The 21,115-nt window shown below is 42.2% G+C and overlaps 2 protein-coding genes across 3 annotated transcripts; one reads left to right on the top strand and one right to left on the bottom strand.

Moving 5' to 3' along the window:
- Nucleotides 1–1,865: 1,865 nt before the first annotated feature.
- Nucleotides 1,866–12,759, top strand: LOC136519950 (uncharacterized). 2 transcript variants are annotated; one of them, XM_066513352.1, is made up of 14 exons: nt 1,866–2,165; nt 3,185–3,502; nt 4,053–4,291; nt 4,641–4,797; nt 5,650–5,727; nt 6,066–6,137; nt 7,287–7,406; nt 9,020–9,184; nt 9,396–9,921; nt 10,006–10,147; nt 10,273–10,382; nt 10,885–10,997; nt 11,533–11,896; nt 12,109–12,759. In XM_066513352.1, exons 2-14 carry the CDS (start codon nt 3,194–3,196, stop codon nt 12,429–12,431), a joined length of 2,718 nt encoding a protein of 905 aa, XP_066369449.1. In that variant the 5' UTR covers nt 1,866–2,165; nt 3,185–3,193; the 3' UTR covers nt 12,432–12,759. The 2 variants fall into 2 exon arrangements, with proteins under 2 accessions (XP_066369449.1, XP_066369448.1); XM_066513351.1 differs by having other exon boundaries at nt 9,991–10,147.
- Nucleotides 12,760–13,000: 241 nt separating this feature from the next.
- On the bottom strand, nt 13,001–18,853 carry LOC136520237 (cyclin-dependent kinase F-4-like). Its single transcript, XM_066513688.1, has 17 exons — nt 18,602–18,853; nt 17,756–17,961; nt 16,853–16,931; nt 16,664–16,732; nt 16,495–16,584; nt 16,264–16,402; nt 15,480–15,582; nt 15,350–15,402; nt 15,192–15,258; nt 14,751–14,859; nt 14,607–14,672; nt 14,423–14,491; nt 14,279–14,345; nt 14,050–14,169; nt 13,916–13,950; nt 13,753–13,834; nt 13,001–13,657 (listed from the first exon to the last, which is right to left on the bottom strand). The coding sequence occupies exons 1-17, from the start codon at nt 18,632–18,634 to the stop codon at nt 13,395–13,397; spliced, it is 1,650 nt and encodes a 549-aa protein (XP_066369785.1). The 5' UTR covers nt 18,635–18,853; the 3' UTR covers nt 13,001–13,394.
- Between the last annotated feature and the right edge of the window lie 2,262 nt (nt 18,854–21,115).

Genomic DNA, 21,115 nt, shown 5'->3' with positions numbered 1-21,115 from the left:
TCTGGCTATGCTTCCCACTATGCTCCAAGCACCTAGGTCCGCGACCCCGATCTCACCCCATGACTCCAACTCACCCGATCCCATGGCGCGCACCGACGCCGGGATCAGTGAGATCTGTCTCGACTAAAACTAACTACCTCACCCGATCCCGCGGCGTGTACCGACGACAGGATCCGTGAGCTCCCTCTCACCCAATCTCTCGAGCAAACAAAATCACCTGGGCTGCACAACGACGCCTAGGTTGACAAAAACTGTCTCAAAACTAAGAACACGCACACACGCCCGCTAAAAGAACATCCCCCCAGACAGTTCTTTCCGAACCGACCGGGGGCTCGGGGGCTACACCCGTGGCCGTCGAAACAGAAAACCTCCCCCACTAACAGCACAGGAAAACCCCTTAGACGGTTCTACCCGAACCACCCGGGGGCTCGGGGGCTACACCCACGAGTGCACTCGCGCGCACCCGCCGACAAGGCAAAAATCTCCCAGACGATTCTACCTGAATCGCCCAGGGGCTCCTGTCGGGTTCATAAACCCAGGGTCCCTCGGGGACCGGCTTCAACGCCTAGGCTCGGCCCAAGAAGGCAGCACACAACTCGTGGGTCAGCCCGAGAGTCTAAAAACAACAGGCCAGAAGAACGGTCCAGTCACCGGCTGGAAGGTCTAGGCGAAGAGGAACGACGCCCGCTCGTCAACTACTTCGGCCCACCTCTCCGACCGGAGCGCTAGCTTCGGACTCCAGCCGCCTTCGAATGGCCTCTCCGATCGGAAGACCTGGCCCAAAACACTACTTCCGACTCTGACCCTGCGTCTCCGACCGGAGTGCGCAGAAACCCTGCTCACCGCTCTTCTCCGACTGGCGTGACCAGAGACGACTGGGGCCATCCGATAGGGAACGCCCGCTCAGAAGGAGGCAGGGGCGAACGGAGAAAGCAAGCCAGGGCGCATAAGTCAAACCACGATACTAGGGACCATACCCTGTACACCTACGGGAATAGTACTCTGCAACCGCCCTAACACCAACAGTATTGTAGCCGCCGATATTTTCCTCTATAGTATTGTAGGCGCCGTTAAAACTCCCATACGGTAAGGCCCTCCATGTGCCTCTGGGCATCAATAGTGTTGTGGGCGTCGGGATTTACAGTATAGGGTGAACATGGTGACACTCCTCAGTGCCTGTAGGCATCAAACAGTATTTGCAGGTACCGACGTCCGCCATTCCTAAACAAGGTAGCGCAACCTCCCACATACATCCGACATTCTACAGTGACATCAACAGTATTGTGGACGTCTACCATTATCTTGTACCCGTCAGCATGGGCAACAAAGCTCTGTAGCATACGTACCCTCACTTGTAAAACCATCATCTTTATCTATAAAAGGAGGTGCGTTCCCTCCAAGGAGGATATGCTTTTTTCTCTCTAAGGCTTTTTTGAAGAACCTTTCTTAGTCTTATTAGTTCAACCAAGTTCACTGGTCTACGACCACAGAATCGTCAGGTTCGGACCTCAAGCACGCGCTTAAACATTTAGCTCATAGCATAGTTCCTGTCGTTTTCGGCCTTTCCAACCGGAGCCGACTAGACCTCTTGTACATCTCATTTTTCTCCTTCTTGTTTGTAACCCTACTGCAAACTTCGAGCACTTGGCTCAGGAATAAAGTCGTTGACCGACCCAGACTGGACGTAGGGCACGTTGCCTGAACCAGTATAAATCCTATATCATTGAGTGCCAGACTACCTCTGATCACAACGTATAGTATAACTATAAATATTTATTAGTTGATCATTTTCTGCACCGATAGTAATGAAGGAATTTTTCATCTCAGATGATACCTGAGGAGCGTCCTTCCTTATAATGGGAAGACTTGGGAGGGGCGAGCGATTCGACGACGACTAGCACGCGCGTGCAGCCCAACTGCATCACGGAACGGTCTCCGAGACTCCATCCCATCCCTGCCAGGTCTCCACCACGGGAAATTCTCATCTCATCCGCCAAGTCGTCTTCCTCTCCTCCTCAGTGCACGAGCGTCGCCGTCGCTCTCTCCTCAGTGCACCGACCTGCCTTCAACTGATTCCTTCGTCTTCGTCCGCCTCAATGCACCGGCGTCGCGTCGCGTCGGGTGGACCTGCCTTCAATTGATTCCTTCGTGTTCTTCGTCTGCTGGTAAGGAATTCAATTCCCGGATGGATTTTTCTACGACCGAGTGTGCTTCCGTTATTATACTTTGCTTGCTCTGAGGTCTCAGCTACCACACCCAAATCCAAATCCGACTGCCATCTGACCAATTTGTTCCCTTTGGGGTGGGATTTTTTCGGGTTCAATTGAGCACCAATTCTCCTCCTCGCTGCTGGCGCTGGGTCTGGGCTGGGCTTTGTAGATCTAATTTCCAGGAATCACACGCTGTTCCCGCTCCTCAATGCCGAGGATCAGATCACGGGGATGGAGGAGATTGCGTGCTAAAAGTCTCGCGCATGGAGCACTAGATAAGCCATCCTTAGTTTCGTCAGTTACTATGTCAATTAACCCATGACGACGACTGACCAAGTTGGGAGTTAACTGGGCCGAGGTAGGTAGGGGCCACGCCGCGTCCTTTCTCCTCTCCAGATTTATTTCCGCTTGGAAGTGAAAGTGAAAAATGATGATGGGGTTGTAAAATCCCTGCGGTGGCCTGCCACATGCCTTTTCTGCTGTCTGTTTTTTCTTGTATGATATGGAGTCATGGAGAGAGTCATCTCTCTCTCGTCCTGGTCCAGGCCAGCTTCTTTAAAGCTGCAGCAGCATTGGGACCTTTGTTGATTGATTGATTTCTTGTCCTGGTCGGTTTGGTGATCCTGTCATGACTTGGTGTTATGATTGTGAACCCATGGGTGGTCAGTACAGCTGTGCTGAGTAAAATCGCAGTCACTTTATGGAGTGAAGTGAGGAAAGTCGCACCAATTTACATTTTGTGCCTTCATTCATGTTGTATTTTGCCTGGATTCACGGATAAACTTATTTAGGTAGGATGGGCTTATCCTGTTGTCACTTGTCAACAAAAAAAGATAAACATTTTTTTTGTACTTTTAAAAAATATATACTTCTGAAAAAAAAAAACTGAGCTAGTTGTTGATTAGTTTTCTATTGATGATGGTACTTGTAAAGACAACCCTTATCTTTTTTTTGTTTGCATTATTTGAATTCAGATTATCAGAATGCCTCGAGGGCAAGGCTCTTCTGTGTCAACCCGTGAGAAGCCCAAAGTTGATCAGGCAATTGATTCAAATGATGACAGGCACAAGCATAGGAGGGGTGCTTACTTGTTACTGGGATTGTTGATAATATTCCTTCATGGATCATGGTCTGTTTATCAGATCCAGTTTGGAAGCCTTCCTTTGCCCCTTGATGCGGAGCAGGCTGGCAAGAGGGGGTTCTCCGAAGTTTCTGCGCTTAAGCATGTCAAGTATTTGACAGGCTTGGGTCCTCACCCAGTTGGTTCAGATTCCCTCGATCGTGCTATTCAGGTTGTTCATTCATGTAGCCTATTTTCACAGTTTCAATCAACACTTGGGTCTTCTAGTTTCTAGAACATAGAATTAGTTTCACTAAATCCACAATGAAATATGTGTCTTAATTGTACCTTTGTTTGGTTTTGTAGATGTTAATATATTTTTCTATAAGCTTGGTCAAAATTAGAGTAACTAATGGCTGCTAAGCTATTTGTTATAGCCATAACATAAATGCTGCAGCATAATTGTTAAAGATCTACTAAATTTGACCCATGTTTTGAATTCATCAGCCATACAATTCTGATTGCCAGTGCCTTGTACGCCTAGTTGGTAACTAATGGCTGCTAAGCTGCTGTGAACTGGTAACAAGATAATGCAAATTGAAGTTAGGATTCATCCATTTAATTCTCCCTGTCTCTTTTTTACATGTTCATGATTTGCCATTTTCTTTCTTACCCACAGTAGTGTCGTCTATGCACCTTATAATAACATGATCAGTAACATTATTGAAGCTGAACATTTTTTGTGGAACTTTGTATCCTATTTTGACATGCCCATGCAATAGTATGTATATGCAGTAGCAGAAAAAATAAAGAAGACAGCTCATTGGGAGGTTGATGTTCAATTGGAGTTGTTTCACACAGATATAGGCGCAAATCGTCTATCTGGTGGTCTTTTCAAGGGAAAAACTCTCTTGTATTCAGACTTAAAGCATGTGCTATTGAGAGTTACTCCCAAATATTTACCAGAAGCTGAGGAAAACTTGATTCTGGTTTCTTCGCATATTGACACTGTTTCGACAACGTAAGGCTCGATACCCTCTTCATTAATATGTAGGAAAGAATTAACAACAAAAAACCTGACATTGACTATTGGGTGTGAGTTCAAGAGTATCTAATGAGAAGACATTTACAATATGTTTTGAAGGAACCATACGAATAAATGGTGTATGATTGACAGTGCCATATTTTTTACCTGGTTGTTCCATTGAGCAGATTTCACTAATAATTTAGATAGCTACCCATGTAGGCATTGTGGTAACAGTAAAACATCATTGCTTATTTTTCTTTGTACATTAATTGGTCTAATTGTAGTGACATCCACATGTTTTGTCCATTTTTTTGAGATATTAAATGTGTTTTTGAATTTTCAGGGAAGGTGCTGGAGATTGCAGTTCATGTGTGGGAGTCATGTTAGAGCTTGCACGGGGAGTGGCTCAGTGGGCACATGGGTTTAAGAGTGGTATCTTGTTTTTATTCAATACTGGAGAAGAAGAGGGTCTTGATGGCGCCCATAGTTTTATAACTCAGGTTAGTATCTTTAAACTTCATACACATATTACACATATGTGCTGTAAGATTGCCTTAGCTACCACCTGTTCAATCCAGGTCAATGTTTTCAAATCACCTAGTTGTATGGGCACCCGATCTGCCGACTAATCGTGATTAGTCAGTGGCTAGTCGGCTACTCGAGTAGTACAATCGTCCTGCCTGTTTGCGGCTTGCGCTGCTACCCAGGATGTATATAGTATTACTGTATATAATATTAAGCCGTTAAGTACTGTTGCTAAACTATAATAGCACCTGCCACTCTCTTGTAACAATTGTTGCAATAGAGGACCTCGTTGAGTTGCTCTATGCATGGGCGAAAACTGTTGAGTTTTGTCAACTACTGAACTGTTGCGTGTCTGGCAAACTCCTCACTCCTAAATTGTCCCACTGTGTCAATGAATACATTTCAGTATGCATTGGTATTCTTCAATGCCTTGTTTTTGGGGGTGCGGGAATTTTGGCAGGGGTCTACTTTGGTAGCTGCCTTGTTAAGGGTTATAATGCTAGTGTTTCCCATAATTCAGCACTTGCAGGAGTGGGAGCATATGGGATTGAAGAAGTATATACTACTCAAGATGTTACCTTGCCTCGAGATCTGCATATCCTAATCCATTTCTCTTTCTGCTCCCCAACTTGTTCACTAAAGGAGTCCCTCTACCTTTTATTAGTGTCCTAAACAGTCCCCTCATGACACTTCTTAAAGTGTAATAAAATTGGCCAATTGTAATTCTGTTATTTTAAACAAGTCATTGAAAGCCATGTGTCGCATTCATGCTATCACCATGCATGCTATGGGTAATTTCCTGAATCCTAATGTTAACTTTTATGCAGCACCACTGGAGAAATTCAGTAAGTTTTGCGGTTGATCTGGAAGCTATGGGTATCAGTGGGAAATCCACACTCTTCCAGGTCTGTTTTAATTCTGTAATATTCCCCATTTGGATGTTGAGATTATATTTGTACTTGCATCTGTACCAAAGGTTTAGACTCCTGGTGTTTTAAAGTTTCTTTGTTGCTGGCTGCCTGATCCTAATAAAAGGTTTTCCTGGAAAATTGGGCAAATGGGAGGTTTAGCTAGATTTGCACATGGAAGAAAATAAGAAAAATATAAGCATGAAGGTGTATGTGGCTACTTTGGTTTATAACTATTTGTTGTTTTGAGTGCCGTGGATTACAATTCACTTTTGATCAACTTACAATCAAAATGAGAATTACATACTTAGCCTAAAGTTTTTAATGTATGACAGGGTACCGACCATTGGGCGTTGGAAAGCTTTGCAGCTGTAGCCAAATACCCATCTGCTCAGATAGCTTCACAGGTAGCATCTCCCTCCCTCCCTCCAGCTTTCATGTGCAGACTTCTTTTTTCCCCTCTGGTCAGATTTTGCTCAATTTTGGTTCCTGTTTTTTTTGTTCAATGCGCATGGTTTTTGAAAGTAAAGGCAGGAGCTCTGCCGCTCAATTAAGAAGGAAATAGAGTTTTATGTACAACGGCACCCACGGTGCCCAAGAACACCGGTCATAGGATGAAGACACAATAGCCACCGCTCACGCGCTTGTTGTTTTACCCTGCAATACACATGGCCCTACGTCTTTGAACAATATCCTCCTTGGCTAGATAGGCGACTTGCTCTACCGTTTGGTGCTCATTTTCGAAAATCCTCCTATTCCTTTCCTTCCATGTGTTCCACATAATGTAAATAAGCACTCCATTAAACGTTCGACGTTCTTGCTTCGGTATCATACTCGCCACCTCCTCCCACCAGTCTGCAAGGCGCTGGGGCTCTTGTTGGGGCAGCTGCACATCAAAATTTTCCCAGGATAACACCTTACTCCAGACGGCTTTGGCGAAGGGGCATAGCAAAGAAAGGTGCAGCCCTGTCTCCAACGGTCCATTGCACAAAACGCAGTGCTCATGATGCGGCCACCCTCTTTTTTGCAGAGATTATCCGCCGTAAGAATTTTGTCGTGCATTAGTATCCAGGCATGTACCTTGCATTTATTTTCTGCCTTTGCCTTCCAAATGAGATCAGCCTGGAACTTGCAGTGTGAGCCACGGAATTGTATTCAATATGCTGAACGTGTGGAGTATTTTCCATCGGCTGTCCATCTCCAAACTATGGAGTCCTGCATATCAGGCATGAGCTGCACATCTTGAATCCTGATCCAGAGGGCGACGATTCAATGCGCATGGTCATGCTTGAGTTAACTGAAATCTAACAGCCCAGAGCATTTGTTAGTTTTCATTTGTCCTATTTGATTATAGAAACAATCTATTAATAAATTAGGTATACACGATTGTTTCCCAGCCTCAAACCAATGTATTTGGTGCTAAAAATGAGCTTGAAGAAAAAGGGAGTTTTTTGTTGCTTGGGTAAAAGAAGATAGTTCCAGATCTGTCAGTTTGGTGCTGCACAATAGATTAATATTGGTCATTTTCCCAGGGGATTGATGTTTTGTAATTGCAGGATGTTTTTCGTTCAGGAGCAATAAAATCTGCTACCGATTTTCAAATATATGAGGAAGTTGGACGTCTTCCTGGACTTGATTTTGCATATACTGATAAAACATCTGTGTATCATACGAAGGTTGGTTCTCTTGGCTTATTATTATTAATGCCAAACTTATCTAAGTTTCTTCTCTTTCCCACATGTGTATGACTTTATACAGGTATAAGGTTGTGGATAAAAGTTCTGATATATTGCCCATTGATAATTCTTTGTGTATTTCTGCTTTTAAAAATTGGAAAGTATTTTTTTTACGAAGCCTCACTCAATGACTAAGCTTTGTTAGCAATGTTGCTTGATGAACATTAATTAAGAATGTAAACTGAAATTTTGGTTCCAAATCAAAAGTAACAGTTTTAACCAAAAGGAGAAATAGATTGCAGATCAAGTTGCTTCACAGGTATTAACTGAGCTGTTTAATTCTAGAAGATAAATGATGTGGCAATGTTGAGGTTCAAGGGTAAGACACTTACTCTTGATCAGCCAGCCTTACGAGCTTCTGAGCTGCTAAGCTACTCTTGCATTGCATATAGGCATACATATTGGAAGCGTCGGAACCACTGTGATTTCGATGGCTGCGTCCTTTTTTTTGAACCGGGAATACAGCAGGGTGCCCCCCCCCCCCCACCCACCCACACACACACACTGTAATGGCTGTGTCCCTGACGTTCGAGCGGTGCTACAGGAGATTAGTGAGCAGGCATTGTTGTGTGTTTTGTCCAGTGCTAAGGCCCTCGTGGAGATTTTGGGTTAGGAAGATGGATATGGCTGCTCTATCTTTTAAGGGCACGAATGTGTTAAAAAACTAACCCTTGCCATGGAATTGGCTTGTAATTGGATTGTTTTTCTATCTTAATGCAATGATGCACAGTTCTCCTGCGTGTTTGAGAAAAAAAAAACTACTAGTTAAGCAAAAGATTAACAAAAGGATTACTCTAGCAGTTGCCACAATGGCTCTGAGACCTTGTTGGAGGGAGGGAGGGAATGGAGGGCTTACACCTAACAATGCTAGTAGGTTTGTTCTCTTTTGAAGGAGCAGCTAACTAGATCAAACCAGATCAAGTAAGGACATCTTATATCTAATACATAATTGACTAAAAAACTACACGTCAAAGGAATGCTGGGCTATGCAACTTGCGTATGCTTTGTACTCTTTCTCCAAGAACTGTTTTACCAATGGGATTTTGGATTGAACTTTTACCAAAAACATGGACTCCTAGTAGCACTCCTTCGCACCAGGACTCAATATATGGGAAGAGAGGAGAGAGATTTCATTGTACAGATCATTATGTGAACAATAAAGAAAGAGAGCCTCTCCAATCTTGTGTATACTTGTGTTTGCATCTATTATGTGATGTGTTATACTAAGAGATGGAGAGGGAAAGGTCCTAATCGTCGATAATATTAGCCAACATGCTACCAGCAGATGTAAATGCCTACTTATGTTGTTGCTGCAGCCTCACAAGGTGGCTAATAACAATATGCAACCATGTGGTTCTTAGTGATATCTAATTATTTGAATGCTGTGAGATTAGAATTTTATGTGATGCTGTAGCACAAAAGTCATGTAAACATGGCCTTGATTAATATCGTAAAAATATTAGAGGGTCAAAAGAATGTTTGATAATCCACTTTGTTGAATCCTAAACATGTTATCTTCTGGTTTGTGATTGTTTCTATTATCTACTTTGTAGAATGACAAGATGACGCTTCTGAAACCGGGGTCTCTTCAGCATATTGGAGATAACATGCTTGCTTTCCTACTCCATTCTGCAGCATCTCCAAAATTTTTGAAAGATGCACAACAACGGAAGCAAGGAAATACAGAGCAGGATAAAGCTGTTTACTTCGATATCCTGGTATTGCAGTAAATTCTTGCCCCGTTATGTGCTGCCAATGATCTTGATTGTGTGTCATGAAATCTCTGTCCTTGGTCTTGTTGGTTACTGGAAAATTTCACCAATATTAGCTGAAACAGGGCATTGTTAAACTATTTAATTTCAGATTTTGTGAAGTTCATATGGCAGTCAACTTATTTTCCCCCTTTCCTGCCTGTGTTCAATCTTGCAGGGAAAGTACATGGTGGTCTATCCACAGCGACTTGCTACCATGTTTCACAACTCAATCATATTGCAGTCACTTCTAATATGGGGAACATCATTGATTATGGGTGGACACCCTGCGCTGGTGTCCTTTGCAATATCATGCTTGAGCATCATTCTATTGTTGATATTTTCTATCTGCTTACCAGTTGTGGTAGCATTTGCTCTGCCCTATATATGTCCATTTCCTGTTCCATATGTTGCAAACCCATGGTTAATTATTGGCTTATTTGGTTCACCTGCACTGCTTGGAGCATTTATTGGTCAGCATATTGGATTTATTCTCCTGAAGAGGCATCTTCGACGTGTGTATTCCAGAACAAAAACAGGCATAACTCTTAGCATGATGGAAAATGTTATTGACCTGGAAGCTGAGAGGTGGATTTTTAAATCTGGTTTTGTCCAATGGCTAATAGCTCTGATACTAGGAACTTATTTCAAGGTTGGATCATCATATATAGCACTTGTCTGGCTTGTTTCACCTGCTTTTGCATGTAAGTTGTTGATACCCCTATGTTAATAGCTTGATATCACCTTGAGTATTTATGGCTGTTTATATCTAGATGGTTTTTTGGAAGCTACTCTCTCCCCTGTTCGGCTACCTAAACAGCTTAAGGTTGTCACATTGGTTCTGGGTTTGGCTGCCCCAGTTGTGTCCTCTGCTGGTTTGGCTATTCGCATGGCTGATGTAATTGTTGGAAGTATTGTACGTATTGACAGGTAATATGTAGACACCTCGCAGTTTATCATCTTTTTTGTTAATGTTTGATGTTCTTTGAAACATAAAATCTGCTATCTAAAGCAACTAAGCTTTTTTCTTAACCTCATTTTGCATTGATACGCAGGAATCCTGGTGGACTACCAGACTGGCTTGGAAATGTAATAGTTTCGGTTGCCATTGCTGTTGTCGTCTGTTCCACGTTTGTGTATCTTCTTTCATACATTCATATCTCAGGTAAATCATGACATGCTAGATATAGTTACATTTCCTTTAATGCTAAAGTTATGTTCTCATTAATATTTGTATTCTTGTTTGCATTTCATTTTTTTGCTTTCCTCTTCCTGTCTTCCATTTAGAATGAAAGGGTGTGGTTTATATGCTAGTCTTGCACTGTACAGCATTTTCAGTTTTGTTCTTCACTGCATAATCAGTAATTTAGTAATGTAATAAGTATTTGCACTGCCAACAGACACTTCTGTGTTCTCAGGACACCAACCTGTTGATGTATAGTGCGGTTATGTAACTAATGTCTGTTAAATAACCAAGTGTTGTATTTTCTGGTATTTCTTCACCTGTCAGAAAAGGGTTCCTGCTTTTCTATTTAATGTTCACTTACTACCATCTGACCATGCTTGAAATTCTTAAACTAATTCACATTTTGTAGCTTTATTTATGGTTTTGCCTTTTCAGTTACCTTCCCAAAAGAAACTTTTGTATAATGTTGTGCTTTTCTTAGGTGATAAAAGAATTCTGGGTTTACTATTATTCATATCCTTTGGTCTTTCACTTGCTTTGGCGTCAAGTGGCATTGTGCCAGCATTTACGGAGGATGTCGCTCGATCTGTAAATGTAAGCACTTCTTATGCTACTGTTATACTACAGTGCCTCTACCCTCTAGCTGGGTTTATCACAATATTTGTTTATGCATACCTGTGAAATTTCGATAACAAATTTCTACCTTGGTACCCAAACCAAAACAAGGAGTACTCATCAGTTACGTTTTGGTATTTGGGAACAATGCTACTTGCACCATATCCTCGCTGCATCTCAAAACTAGTTATCAATGGTTTGAATGCCATCTCGTTGTTTTTATTTGTGTAAGGAACATGATGAATCCTTTTGAGGGACGAGTTGAAAGTAACCATATGTGGCCCCATGATTCATTTTGTTGGGGATAGTCACTACAACGTGATGGTTTGTTGCATACTTGAGTTCCTAAATCTTGTTCATATCTCCTATGGAATCCTGCTTGCCTGGATTTATCACAATATCCCACTATTTGGCATTAATCGAGATCATTTTAGTATTGATACCTAATCGATGGTAGTAGCTCCTTTCTGCGAATCAACAGAATATAGTAACTTGATGATCTGTCTCTTCTCAGGTTGTACATGTCGTCGATACCATAGGAATAGATGACGGAAATAGAGAACCAGTATCATATATTTCTTTGTTTTCCAATACACCTGGAAAGTTGACAAATGAATTAGCGGACCTTGGAGATGAAGAATTTTCTTGCGGAAGAAATATGACTACTGACTTTGTAACATTTAGAATGAAGTATGGTTGCTCGAGTTACAAAGAGAGCAATACTGGATGGAGCAAGTCTGAAGTTCCTGTGCTCCTTGTAGAAAGTGATTCAGTTACAGGTGGTGCTCGACAGACAGTAGTATCAGTTGATACCAAGTCATCGACACGTTGGACACTTGGAATCAACAAAGAGGAAATCGATGACTTCACAGTTCAAGGTGAGTTGAACCATTAAATTAAATAGATCTATAACTCCAAAAAACAGGAAACTTTCTGACGAGATCATTGCTTTAGCTTCTCAGCTAGTACTGACACTGATAAATATCAGTACAAATGAGTACCAGTAAGGCTTTGAGCATGCTTGAAAGTATGACTGTAACTGATTTCCCTTTCTACATCATTTGACATTTTTTTCATGTATTCTGTTCAGTGGATTCGGAGAAAATAGTCCTACTCGGCGACAAGAGCGAGATAGATGGGTGGCATACAATCCAGTTTGCAGGGGGCAAAAACTCGCCGACAAAATTCCAGCTAACCCTATACTGGTCGAACAAGGCTACCGAAGCATCTCAAAGAGACGCTAAACAAGCGGCGGATGCTCCTATCCTGATAAAACTAAGAACAGATGTGAATAGAGTCACACCACAGGTCGCAAGGGTTCTCGAAAAGCTGCCACGGTGGTGCACGCCCTTCGGCAAGTCCACTTCTCCTTACACGCTAGCTTTCTTGGCGGCCCTTCGTGTCAATATTTAGTCAGCAACGTTTGTTTTCCATACATAGTTATCCACAGGTTTCATTTGTCCTGTATTTAGCTGTGCCTATTAGTTTGCCATCCAAAGATAGCAAGTTATAGCCCCCACAGAATGTACACAAAAGCTGCCCGAAGTCCACAGGAGTTAGGGATAGGCATCAAATAAACGTACAATTACAGGGCAGCCTGGTGGAAACGTGCTTTTTCTAGTTTGTGAAAGGTTTCAGATTAGTTTGTGGTATTATGTACACAAAAAGCATATCTGTTCGTGCTCCCACTGTTCAAGGTTTTGGAATTCTCCATAAATTTTTCAATATCATGAGATGCAAATTACGTTTACTCTGTGGGTTCCCTGCGAGAAGTTCGTGTGGGAGAGCCGAAACAGCCCGCCTGCCGGAGCGAGATTGCGCGCGAGCCAGCCAAAACGGCTCATGGCTGGCTGGGAACCAAACGTGCCCTAGATCTCTACACTGAATCGTCTTGTCCAAAATTAATGTTTCGCTGATTCGTTCCTTAATGAGCAAATATGCTTGCAAGGCTGGCACAACAATAAAAGCAACCGATCCATCAATTGTTGAACAAGCAAGATTTATATTTAGAATTGTGTTTAGCCGAGCATGTCACACTCCACACAAACCCACTGAACAAGCAAAAAGCCATGAAGTAACAACTGAAACCAGTCACACATCGCAAAGCATAAAACACAATGTCACATGGAGACACATTCGGCCATGCTCGCAATGAACACAGGAGCCCGTGGACCCAGGGACCAGGGCGAGATCGGGTGCACGGACGGGGATGCCTCTTATTCTCGTCACGCACAAGCACGGTAATAGACAATGCTGGGCAACATCCACTGCTGCAAAGGAGATTGGTGGTTTATTCTGAGGTAAGTAGCCGGGGAAGAAGAGTGGCGGTGACACTTGAGAGGGCAAGCGTTGAATCTGTTTCTTGAAGCTTCAGCTTCAGCTTACAAGCTTCCTTGGAAGGAGAGCCCTATCACCTGGCATCTCGTATGGGCGCCGAAAGGGGTCGGCTGGACTGTGCCACGCCCTGGATCCCACAGGCAAGGGGCGCTTGACAGTGTTCCCATGGGTTCGATACTTCAGGTCTGTAGCGAACCTCTCGGAACCCAAACCCGAAACTCTGTTGGGGCCCATTGACAGCTGAGACAGCTTCTCAGTAAGGTCAGGTGCACGGGGGTTCTGATCCTTGGCAAGGTAATTCCCTGCTCAGAGACCAAAGTTTGCAATGTTAGTTCAAAGTAACTAGACCAAAGTTCTTACTTTTCTGATCCACAGAATGTTCAGGAACAGTACTCACCATTGTTCCTTGCTGCTGCTGGTCTGTACCAAGACTGATTCATCACGTTCGCCTTTGTCACCTTATGGTTAGTCTCTGGGAGCTGCAAAAGATAATGACAAATATTGAATTGCTGAAAATGTGAAGCAACCAGCTATATGAACAGCTAAGAGATTATATTCACCTGATGATCCAACTCCAATTTCCTTTGCACAACAGCTGCAACGTTGGCAAGGCAGAAAAGTAAGAACCTCCAGAGGCAAAAACCACAAATCCTTTAATAAGAACTGAGTAGGCCATGCCAGCCCAAACACATACCTGCTCTTGCTGGAGTGTTATTGCTCAAGTACGAGTAATTAACTGTTGGCCTCGCATTGGGTACAGTCCCCATGGAGTATCTCCTAATGTTCTTCTGATCCACAGCTCCTTTAGCCCCAGCTACAGAAGTAGAGATCCATTATGTGAATGTGAACTTGTTCAACAAGGATGTAGTGATGTGCTAATGAAAAAGAATATGAGTATGCATATCTCAAGGATATTGAGGTACCTGATGGTGGGGTTGATGCATATCCAGTGGGTTTGAAGCGGAGTGAAGGAGGGACATAGAAGCATGGCTGCAAAACACAATGATGGTAAGGTCATGAAGCAGGTTAACTCATCAACCACTATGTAAACCTGTCAGAAGAATGACCTGAAAGAAGGGATGCTGCAAAACCTCCACTGCTGTTGGCCTTCTTCGTGGGTCCCATGAGCAAAGCCACTGTGGCAGATAGTAATTTGTTATCCATCAGTTAATGGGACGCGTTTACAAACAGAAGGGGGGAAGGAACACTTTAAGCAGGAAAAAAAAAGGAGCGTTGAACGTTGACACTTGCCGAAATAAGGCTGATTGCATCTTCGCTTGCTAAGGGAACCACTTCCGAAAGATGTACGCTTTCACACTGAAATATGACATAGCACAGTTATACCACTAACAGTCACTAATATGAAAATATCTTACAAGAGATAAATCTCTATACCTGAGGGAACTGAAAACCTATAGATGCTGCTAGCTTCAGTCCTTCAGGCCAAGTGCGCTGATTCGGAGTGCCAAGAATGCTACAGATTTTGTAGAGTTCATCTGGTTCACTGAGGAAGATAAAACATGGAGTTACAGATAGCCTTTTCTATACAAAATAACTTCTAAGAAAGGCAGTTGCTTCCTAGGATCACTTATTCAAAATCGCCTTTCCGTAAAGTAACTTGATTGTTATTTATGATAGAAGCTAAGCTGACTATTGTCAATTTTCCATTATATAAAAATTAGTATTAAAAAGGAAATACTTGATATTTTATTAAAATGGTCGACACTAAATTCTTTCACCTATGTAGCATGCTTTTCTTAGTATAAGCAACCTCAGTTCAAATAGGGGGTGAAACTATATATGTTCAAATGATTGACACACGCCAACCATGCGTACCTTGAGCCAGGAAAAAGTGGTCGCAGCGAAAAAAGCTCAGCAATAATGGCACCCATTGCCCACATGTCTGAAAATATGATATGAAATAAACATATTAATAAAATGGCACCAATTTACCCTCCGGCTTTCAGGTAAAGCCACAAATATTTTTCACTTACCAACTGCTGCATTGTAAACAGTAGCCTGTAGAAGAACTTCAGGGGCACGATACCTAGCCAATAGTAAGCATTAGAATATTCTATTATTTTGTACACTTTAAGCAAATATAAGACTTCAAACATAACCTACCAACGAGTGGACACATATTCTGTATATGGTGGCTCAGAAGAAATTTCACGAGCAAGTCCAAAATCCGCTATCTTGATGAGCTCCTTTGTAACAAGCAAATTTTCTGAAATTGCATAAGTTATACCAAGATCAATTATGATTGTTGCCATTTGCTAACAACACTGAACACATTCCCAGATGGAACACGGTACATGTAATAATAAGTTAAATAAAGAACGGTACTGCAAGATTTCATTACTTCTACTCTCTTTTTTCCTCTTATATGATCTTATGCCCACAGCTACTATGAAAAGAACCAGAATCCATTACCCACTACCATGTATACATTTCCTGGTTCTGAAAGTGAATCACTCTGCAACTACATCACACACAGGGAATGAACAGACAACATTTACTAATGTTGCAAGTTTCATCAGTGTATAATGATAGATAAACTACTCAACAAATTTGAAAATAACCAGAGGGCAACCACATCATGAATACTTGTTCACCTACAGCAATTTATAACTAACAAAAGGTTTCTTGAACTTTACGTAGCCTCAGAAGATGCAGTTCATATAGAAAAATTGCACGGCAGCTGTTCCTGAGCTTATAAGTGATAGTCCCACCAGTCAAAATATACATGGTGTTTTAGACATCAAGATTGAACTGCGTGTAGAACTATTTTGTTGTCCGAAATGTCATGTGAAAATGAGTGGAGCTAGTAACTTGTTTCGCAACAAACAGGAACCATAGACCAACCATCGCAACATTAAATATAAAAACCAAATGCAAACTCACATACCAGGCTTAAGGTCACGGTGAAAATATCCACGCTGATGCATGTGACTCAGAGCTTGAAATATTTGAAAGCACCAGTTTCGGATTTCAGTCTCTGAGAAAGGCTTCCCTCTGCTCTTCATCAGCTGATAAAGACTACATTCCTAAAATAACAAAAAAGAACATAAACTTTAGTAACCTTACAGAGTACAAGCGCAGAAATGACACATGAATAAGGGCTATGATATGGACATACCATGTACTCAAAAACAAAGAACAACATATCATTCTCTCTTATGACTTCTTTGAGCTTCACAATGTTTGGATGGTTCATCCTTCGCAGGGACTGATTAAAAAAATAAGTAAACTCAAAAGAATGCCACATAACATTATAAAGATTAGACAGGTTGCAAAGCAACAATCACCTTCACTTCGCGGAGGTTTATGCACTCTTCCCAAGAATAATATTTTTTCTTCATCTTCTTGATTGCAACCTATCAGCCCGGGTATCTTAATGAGGTGAAAAGGCTAACAATGGGCAACTAAACTGTGCAGCTGCTGAAAAAAAGTTAAGGTGTAACAGAAGAAACAAATGGGCAAGCCTAATGACATACCACTTCACCACTTTCCTTATTGGTTGCACGCCAAACACTCCCAAATGTTCCATCACCAACTTCCTTTATGATCGTATACCTGGAACACAATGCCAAAACGAGGTAAGCAGACATCCAAAACAGCTTAGAGAGGATTCTAATTCTTATAATCATCTGGTTATAGAGGATCTTCACCTCTCCATTTTATTAGCTGGTGGTGCACAGAACTGCCCTTATTTCAGAACAGTTGTATAGTAACAAACAAGATTCATATATGTATCACAGGAGCGTCTTTGGATGTTACAACACCGAAGTCACTGGAGACTCCTCTCAAAGCTATGTATGCTATTCCCATGCTTTGCGCAAGAAAATCTTGAACACCTCTGCTCTGAAATTAGCACATAATAGATCCGGTATTAGTTAAGTAAAACTACATTTTCTAATGCTACATAATGATGAATCATAAATGGACCATGTCTACATTAGAGAGTGCACTAGTACCTAATGTCACGCCATCCAAAGTGAAGGCTGGTGAAAGATAGCGTAACCAATACACACCGAACTTTGGACTGACCAGACTGAAAACTTACAGCGATAGGGTAGAAGAAAGCTAGCAGAGAACAAAAACCAGAACCTGTCGGGGGGAAATATGCATGAGAACTGGAATAGGCAGGATACAGAATATGTAATGCTAGTAGCTTAGATATTGGTGAAAGGATACCTAGAGCTTATATGCGACGGCAAAGCTCGAAGCGTTAGATTCAAGTGTCCAGAGATGTCTTGATGGTAACTTTTGCTGGCCGATTAGCACCAAGACAAAGATTACCGAAATGTTGCCAGAGAAACAGATCCACCATGCTCAAATAAGTGTGCTACAGCTGCACTGTAATCACTAGGCAACTCTAATGTCTGACAGCATGGGACCAGGCAAGGCAGTTGCTAAGCGCGGGGTGATCCTCAGGTGCAGTTGACAAAAGAGATGACCAGGAAGTCTCCGTAAAGACAAAACCTCCAGCCAAGAACTTCCTCGAGCAGCGAGATGTGGGATACAGAGGAACTTGCTGCGTAGGGGGTGTACTCCATGTCCTTGCTGAAAATGCTATAACTCCAGCAGAGCACGGCGATGAAACCTGCAAAAGTACAGAAAGTGGTAATTAGGCAACAAATTGGCAGTCTATGAATGTGCGAAAATGAAGTAACACGGTAGGTCACGCGGAATCTGAATGCATGATCTACCTAACTAGGTTCCTAATTAGTTGGAGCCGAGCTAAGTAGATCACGCACAACGCATAGGTGCATCAGAATCAGAATCAAATAAAATAGCACAAGCATGCATCGATGTGTTGAAAATCCCAATGGATGCATCGATGAGTGAACAATATTGTATACATCAATTGGATCTAAGCTCAAAGTTCCCAACAATTCGAATTAATTGGTGTTTTCCTATAATGGATTCTTCTACAGTGAACAATATTGTATATATCAATTGGATCTAAGCTCAAAGGTCCCAACAATTCGAATTAATTGGTGTTTTCCTATCTCTCCCAAATTAACACAAAGTTTGGATACAGCAAAAGCACAAGAGCTGGATTTACAGAATTACACCCACACCACTATCCACGAGTACAGCACAGACACATATATTACAATTTACAAACCATGCAACCCGAAAAACAAACCAAATAGGCATCTGGAGTTCACAGCGGCAGCATAAACAATTTGAGCATAGACCATGTATGATAATTCACCGCTGCGTAATTGAGCACAAACCAGCACGATAACGCCACGGAAGTCCGGACCCATGGCGCAACCCTAATCAAACCAAGGCGGCGCAGACACACAGCTACCCCCGGCCTAATTTCACAAATCAAGCACCCACGCGAACCCCAGGCACACGAATTATCCACCGCGGACCAATCACCACCCCCAGTTTGAATGAAAACAGACGGGATCCGACCACGCGAAACACGCCCGCTCGTCCCCTACCCGGATCTCATCCACAAAATCAGAAGAGCTCGGGCCGGGACGAACGACGCACCTGGGAGCCTCTCGGCATAACCGCGCGCCGCCGCCGAAGGGTCCGGGGGACTTTCGCACCGCCGCCTCCAGCGCTGATGGGGTGGGGGAGGAACGGGTGGGTGGGTCAACACCGCCGCGCGCGCGGTGTGGAGGACGACGACGAGGAGGAGGTGGGGGGAGGAGACGGATTGGAGAGGTGGGTTGCTTTGCTTCGAGGATTTTTCTGCCGCCCTCGCGTCCTCGCCTTAATTTATCTGCCCCCTGTCCGTCCGCGGTCCAATGTGGCGCGTGTTTTGCGCCCAGGTCCCTGTACGACTCTGGTGTCGCAGAACCAGGCTCCCCGCGGTTTCACGCCGACCACGAACCACCTCGTGCTCAACGCTCGTACTTGCGAGTAAAAGATATTATATCTCTGTTCTTGAATAAATAATTTTTTAAACTACTATAAAATCAAAATTTTAATATTATAAAAATATAATTTACGATGTAATCCATCCATTCCAAATTATAAGTCGATTTGACTTTTTTGTTTCACTAGGTAGCGTGTCAACTTTTATACTAAAAATACACGGATCGCACAATAAGATAATAATACTGTGAAATTAAATATTAACGTTAACATGACATTTAATCCAAAAAATAAAATTTATGATATTAATAGTCATGGAGAGTGTAGCGTCGGACACTCACCGACTCTACTTTCCGTACATTGCAACGGGAACTCCATATTTCGGTGCAAAGTAAAGCTATACAACGATTTTATCGTACTCTTAAATGCTATCGTATTGATATTCAATATTGTTTCGTGATTCATATTACGCCATAAAAGAAGGAATCTCGACGGCGACCAAATTATGTTAGAAAATTTTTGCCACGTACCAGTGGAATATTCCACATGGTAATAGCGGTGCATACTGTACCAGCGACCATCGAGCAAAGGCATAAAAAGATTTATGACGACCCAAATAGTCATTGGCTAACATCGTAAGACCAATCAATATTCTATCACTATACCTCAAATAAATCAAATCACTAAATAGATACTACCACAGAACCTCAGATTTTGCTTCACCCGTTGAGCTTAGTAGTCAGTATTACCTGTAGACAATGATAACAAAAAAGATTTAGGGAAATTTCATCAAACATATTACCTGCAGAAAAGATAAATCAATCTGCAAGGTGGGGCTGCAAGGGCATAATATATCAGATCAAAAATTTTAATAAAAAATGGTTAAAGAGCGATGTCTGTCGATATTGTCTTTCACTTATGTTGCCAACGCACTACAGGAGCTTGGTTTTGTTCTCTATTATTGAGTCCAACTTGCCCCACTTATTGTCAATGTTTGTAAGATCAGTATCAAATGCCCAGTCATTGGGTATTGCCTTCCTAGGTGGAGTTACGGCAACAATATTGACATTGCTCTGAGACAACGAAGATAGCACACCGGTAATGCCATATAGTCAAACTTTGGCTACAAAGTTTGTAGCAGAATTAGTATAAGTTGTACTTGTATAGGAAAATATTTGCTAGAAGCATGCAACTATAAAAAAAATAAGAAATACATGTACTAACTTCTCATGTTGCTCTCTGCACCGTCCATCTCCAAGAGTCCAAGGAGAAACCTTGAAGCTTCATAAAGTGATATCGTCTCAACCAACACCAGATATAAATCCCATTACCTTTTTTGACCAAATTATGGCAGGTATTCTGCACATTCTTTAAGAAGGAAGCAAATGATAATGTACAAGGATCAGCGATCGTACAAAAATCCGAGCGCAGCTGAAACAAAGAAAGAGAACTAACAAAGAAATTTTGTTCTAGGGACAACAATAGGCATCGCTCCTTTAAAAAAGTCTCTTTCGGGTGCATTGGTTCCCCTGTATGTGACTATGTTCTGCCTGAGGATGATGGACAAATTTTATGGTTTGAACACTTTGTTATCAAAAACTATAAATCCCATTTCAGTTAACTTGAGAGGAAACTAATCACCACAATACAGGGACAAATAGAGTGAGGCTCACCTCCATGTAGTGAAACCACAACATATGCAAATCTGTAGTAGATATAATTTTGGAAAAAAAATCAGTGAGGACCTATTCAGTGTTCAGATACATTTCCTTCAATAAGCTTGCATTGTATGGTATTATGGATCTTGTTCTTTTCAATCTTAATTGAAAGGCAGAGCTCCTGCCGCTTACATCATAAATGGTATTCTAGAGCCTGTTTTGCGAAGTAGTAAAACAACACAAATCAGAAAGTAATTA

This window comes from Miscanthus floridulus, chromosome 18, assembly GCF_019320115.1.
Source record: "Miscanthus floridulus cultivar M001 chromosome 18, ASM1932011v1, whole genome shotgun sequence".
NCBI classification, from domain to species: Eukaryota; Viridiplantae; Streptophyta; class Magnoliopsida; order Poales; family Poaceae; genus Miscanthus; species Miscanthus floridulus.
Note: the sequence above shows the minus strand (reverse complement) of the source record. Positions and strands in the feature narration are given on the sequence as shown.

What these genes read in the sequence shown, in the direction of transcription:
- LOC136519950 (XM_066513351.1), top strand. Translation starts at nt 3,194, where the DNA reads ATGCCTCGAGGGCAAGGCTCTTCTGTGTCAACCCGTGAGAAGCCCAAA. An exon ending in AGTATTGTACGTATTGACAG is followed by an intron (nt 10,148 to 10,272) that starts GTAATATGTAGA and finishes ATTGATACGCAG; the next exon opens with GAATCCTGGTGGACTACCAG. An exon ending in ATGTCGCTCGATCTGTAAAT is followed by an intron (nt 10,998 to 11,532) that starts GTAAGCACTTCT and finishes GTCTCTTCTCAG; the next exon opens with GTTGTACATGTCGTCGATAC.
- LOC136520237 (XM_066513688.1), bottom strand. Translation starts at nt 18,634, where the DNA reads ATGGGTCCGGACTTCCGTGGCGTTATCGTGCTG. An exon ending in TCCGTGGCGTTATCGTGCTG is followed by an intron (nt 17,962 to 18,601) that starts GTTTGTGCTCAA and finishes GTACTTTTGCAG; the next exon opens with GTTTCATCGCCGTGCTCTGC. An exon ending in TGCATCAACCCCACCATCAG is followed by an intron (nt 14,170 to 14,278) that starts GTACCTCAATAT and finishes CTACTTCTGTAG; the next exon opens with CTGGGGCTAAAGGAGCTGTG.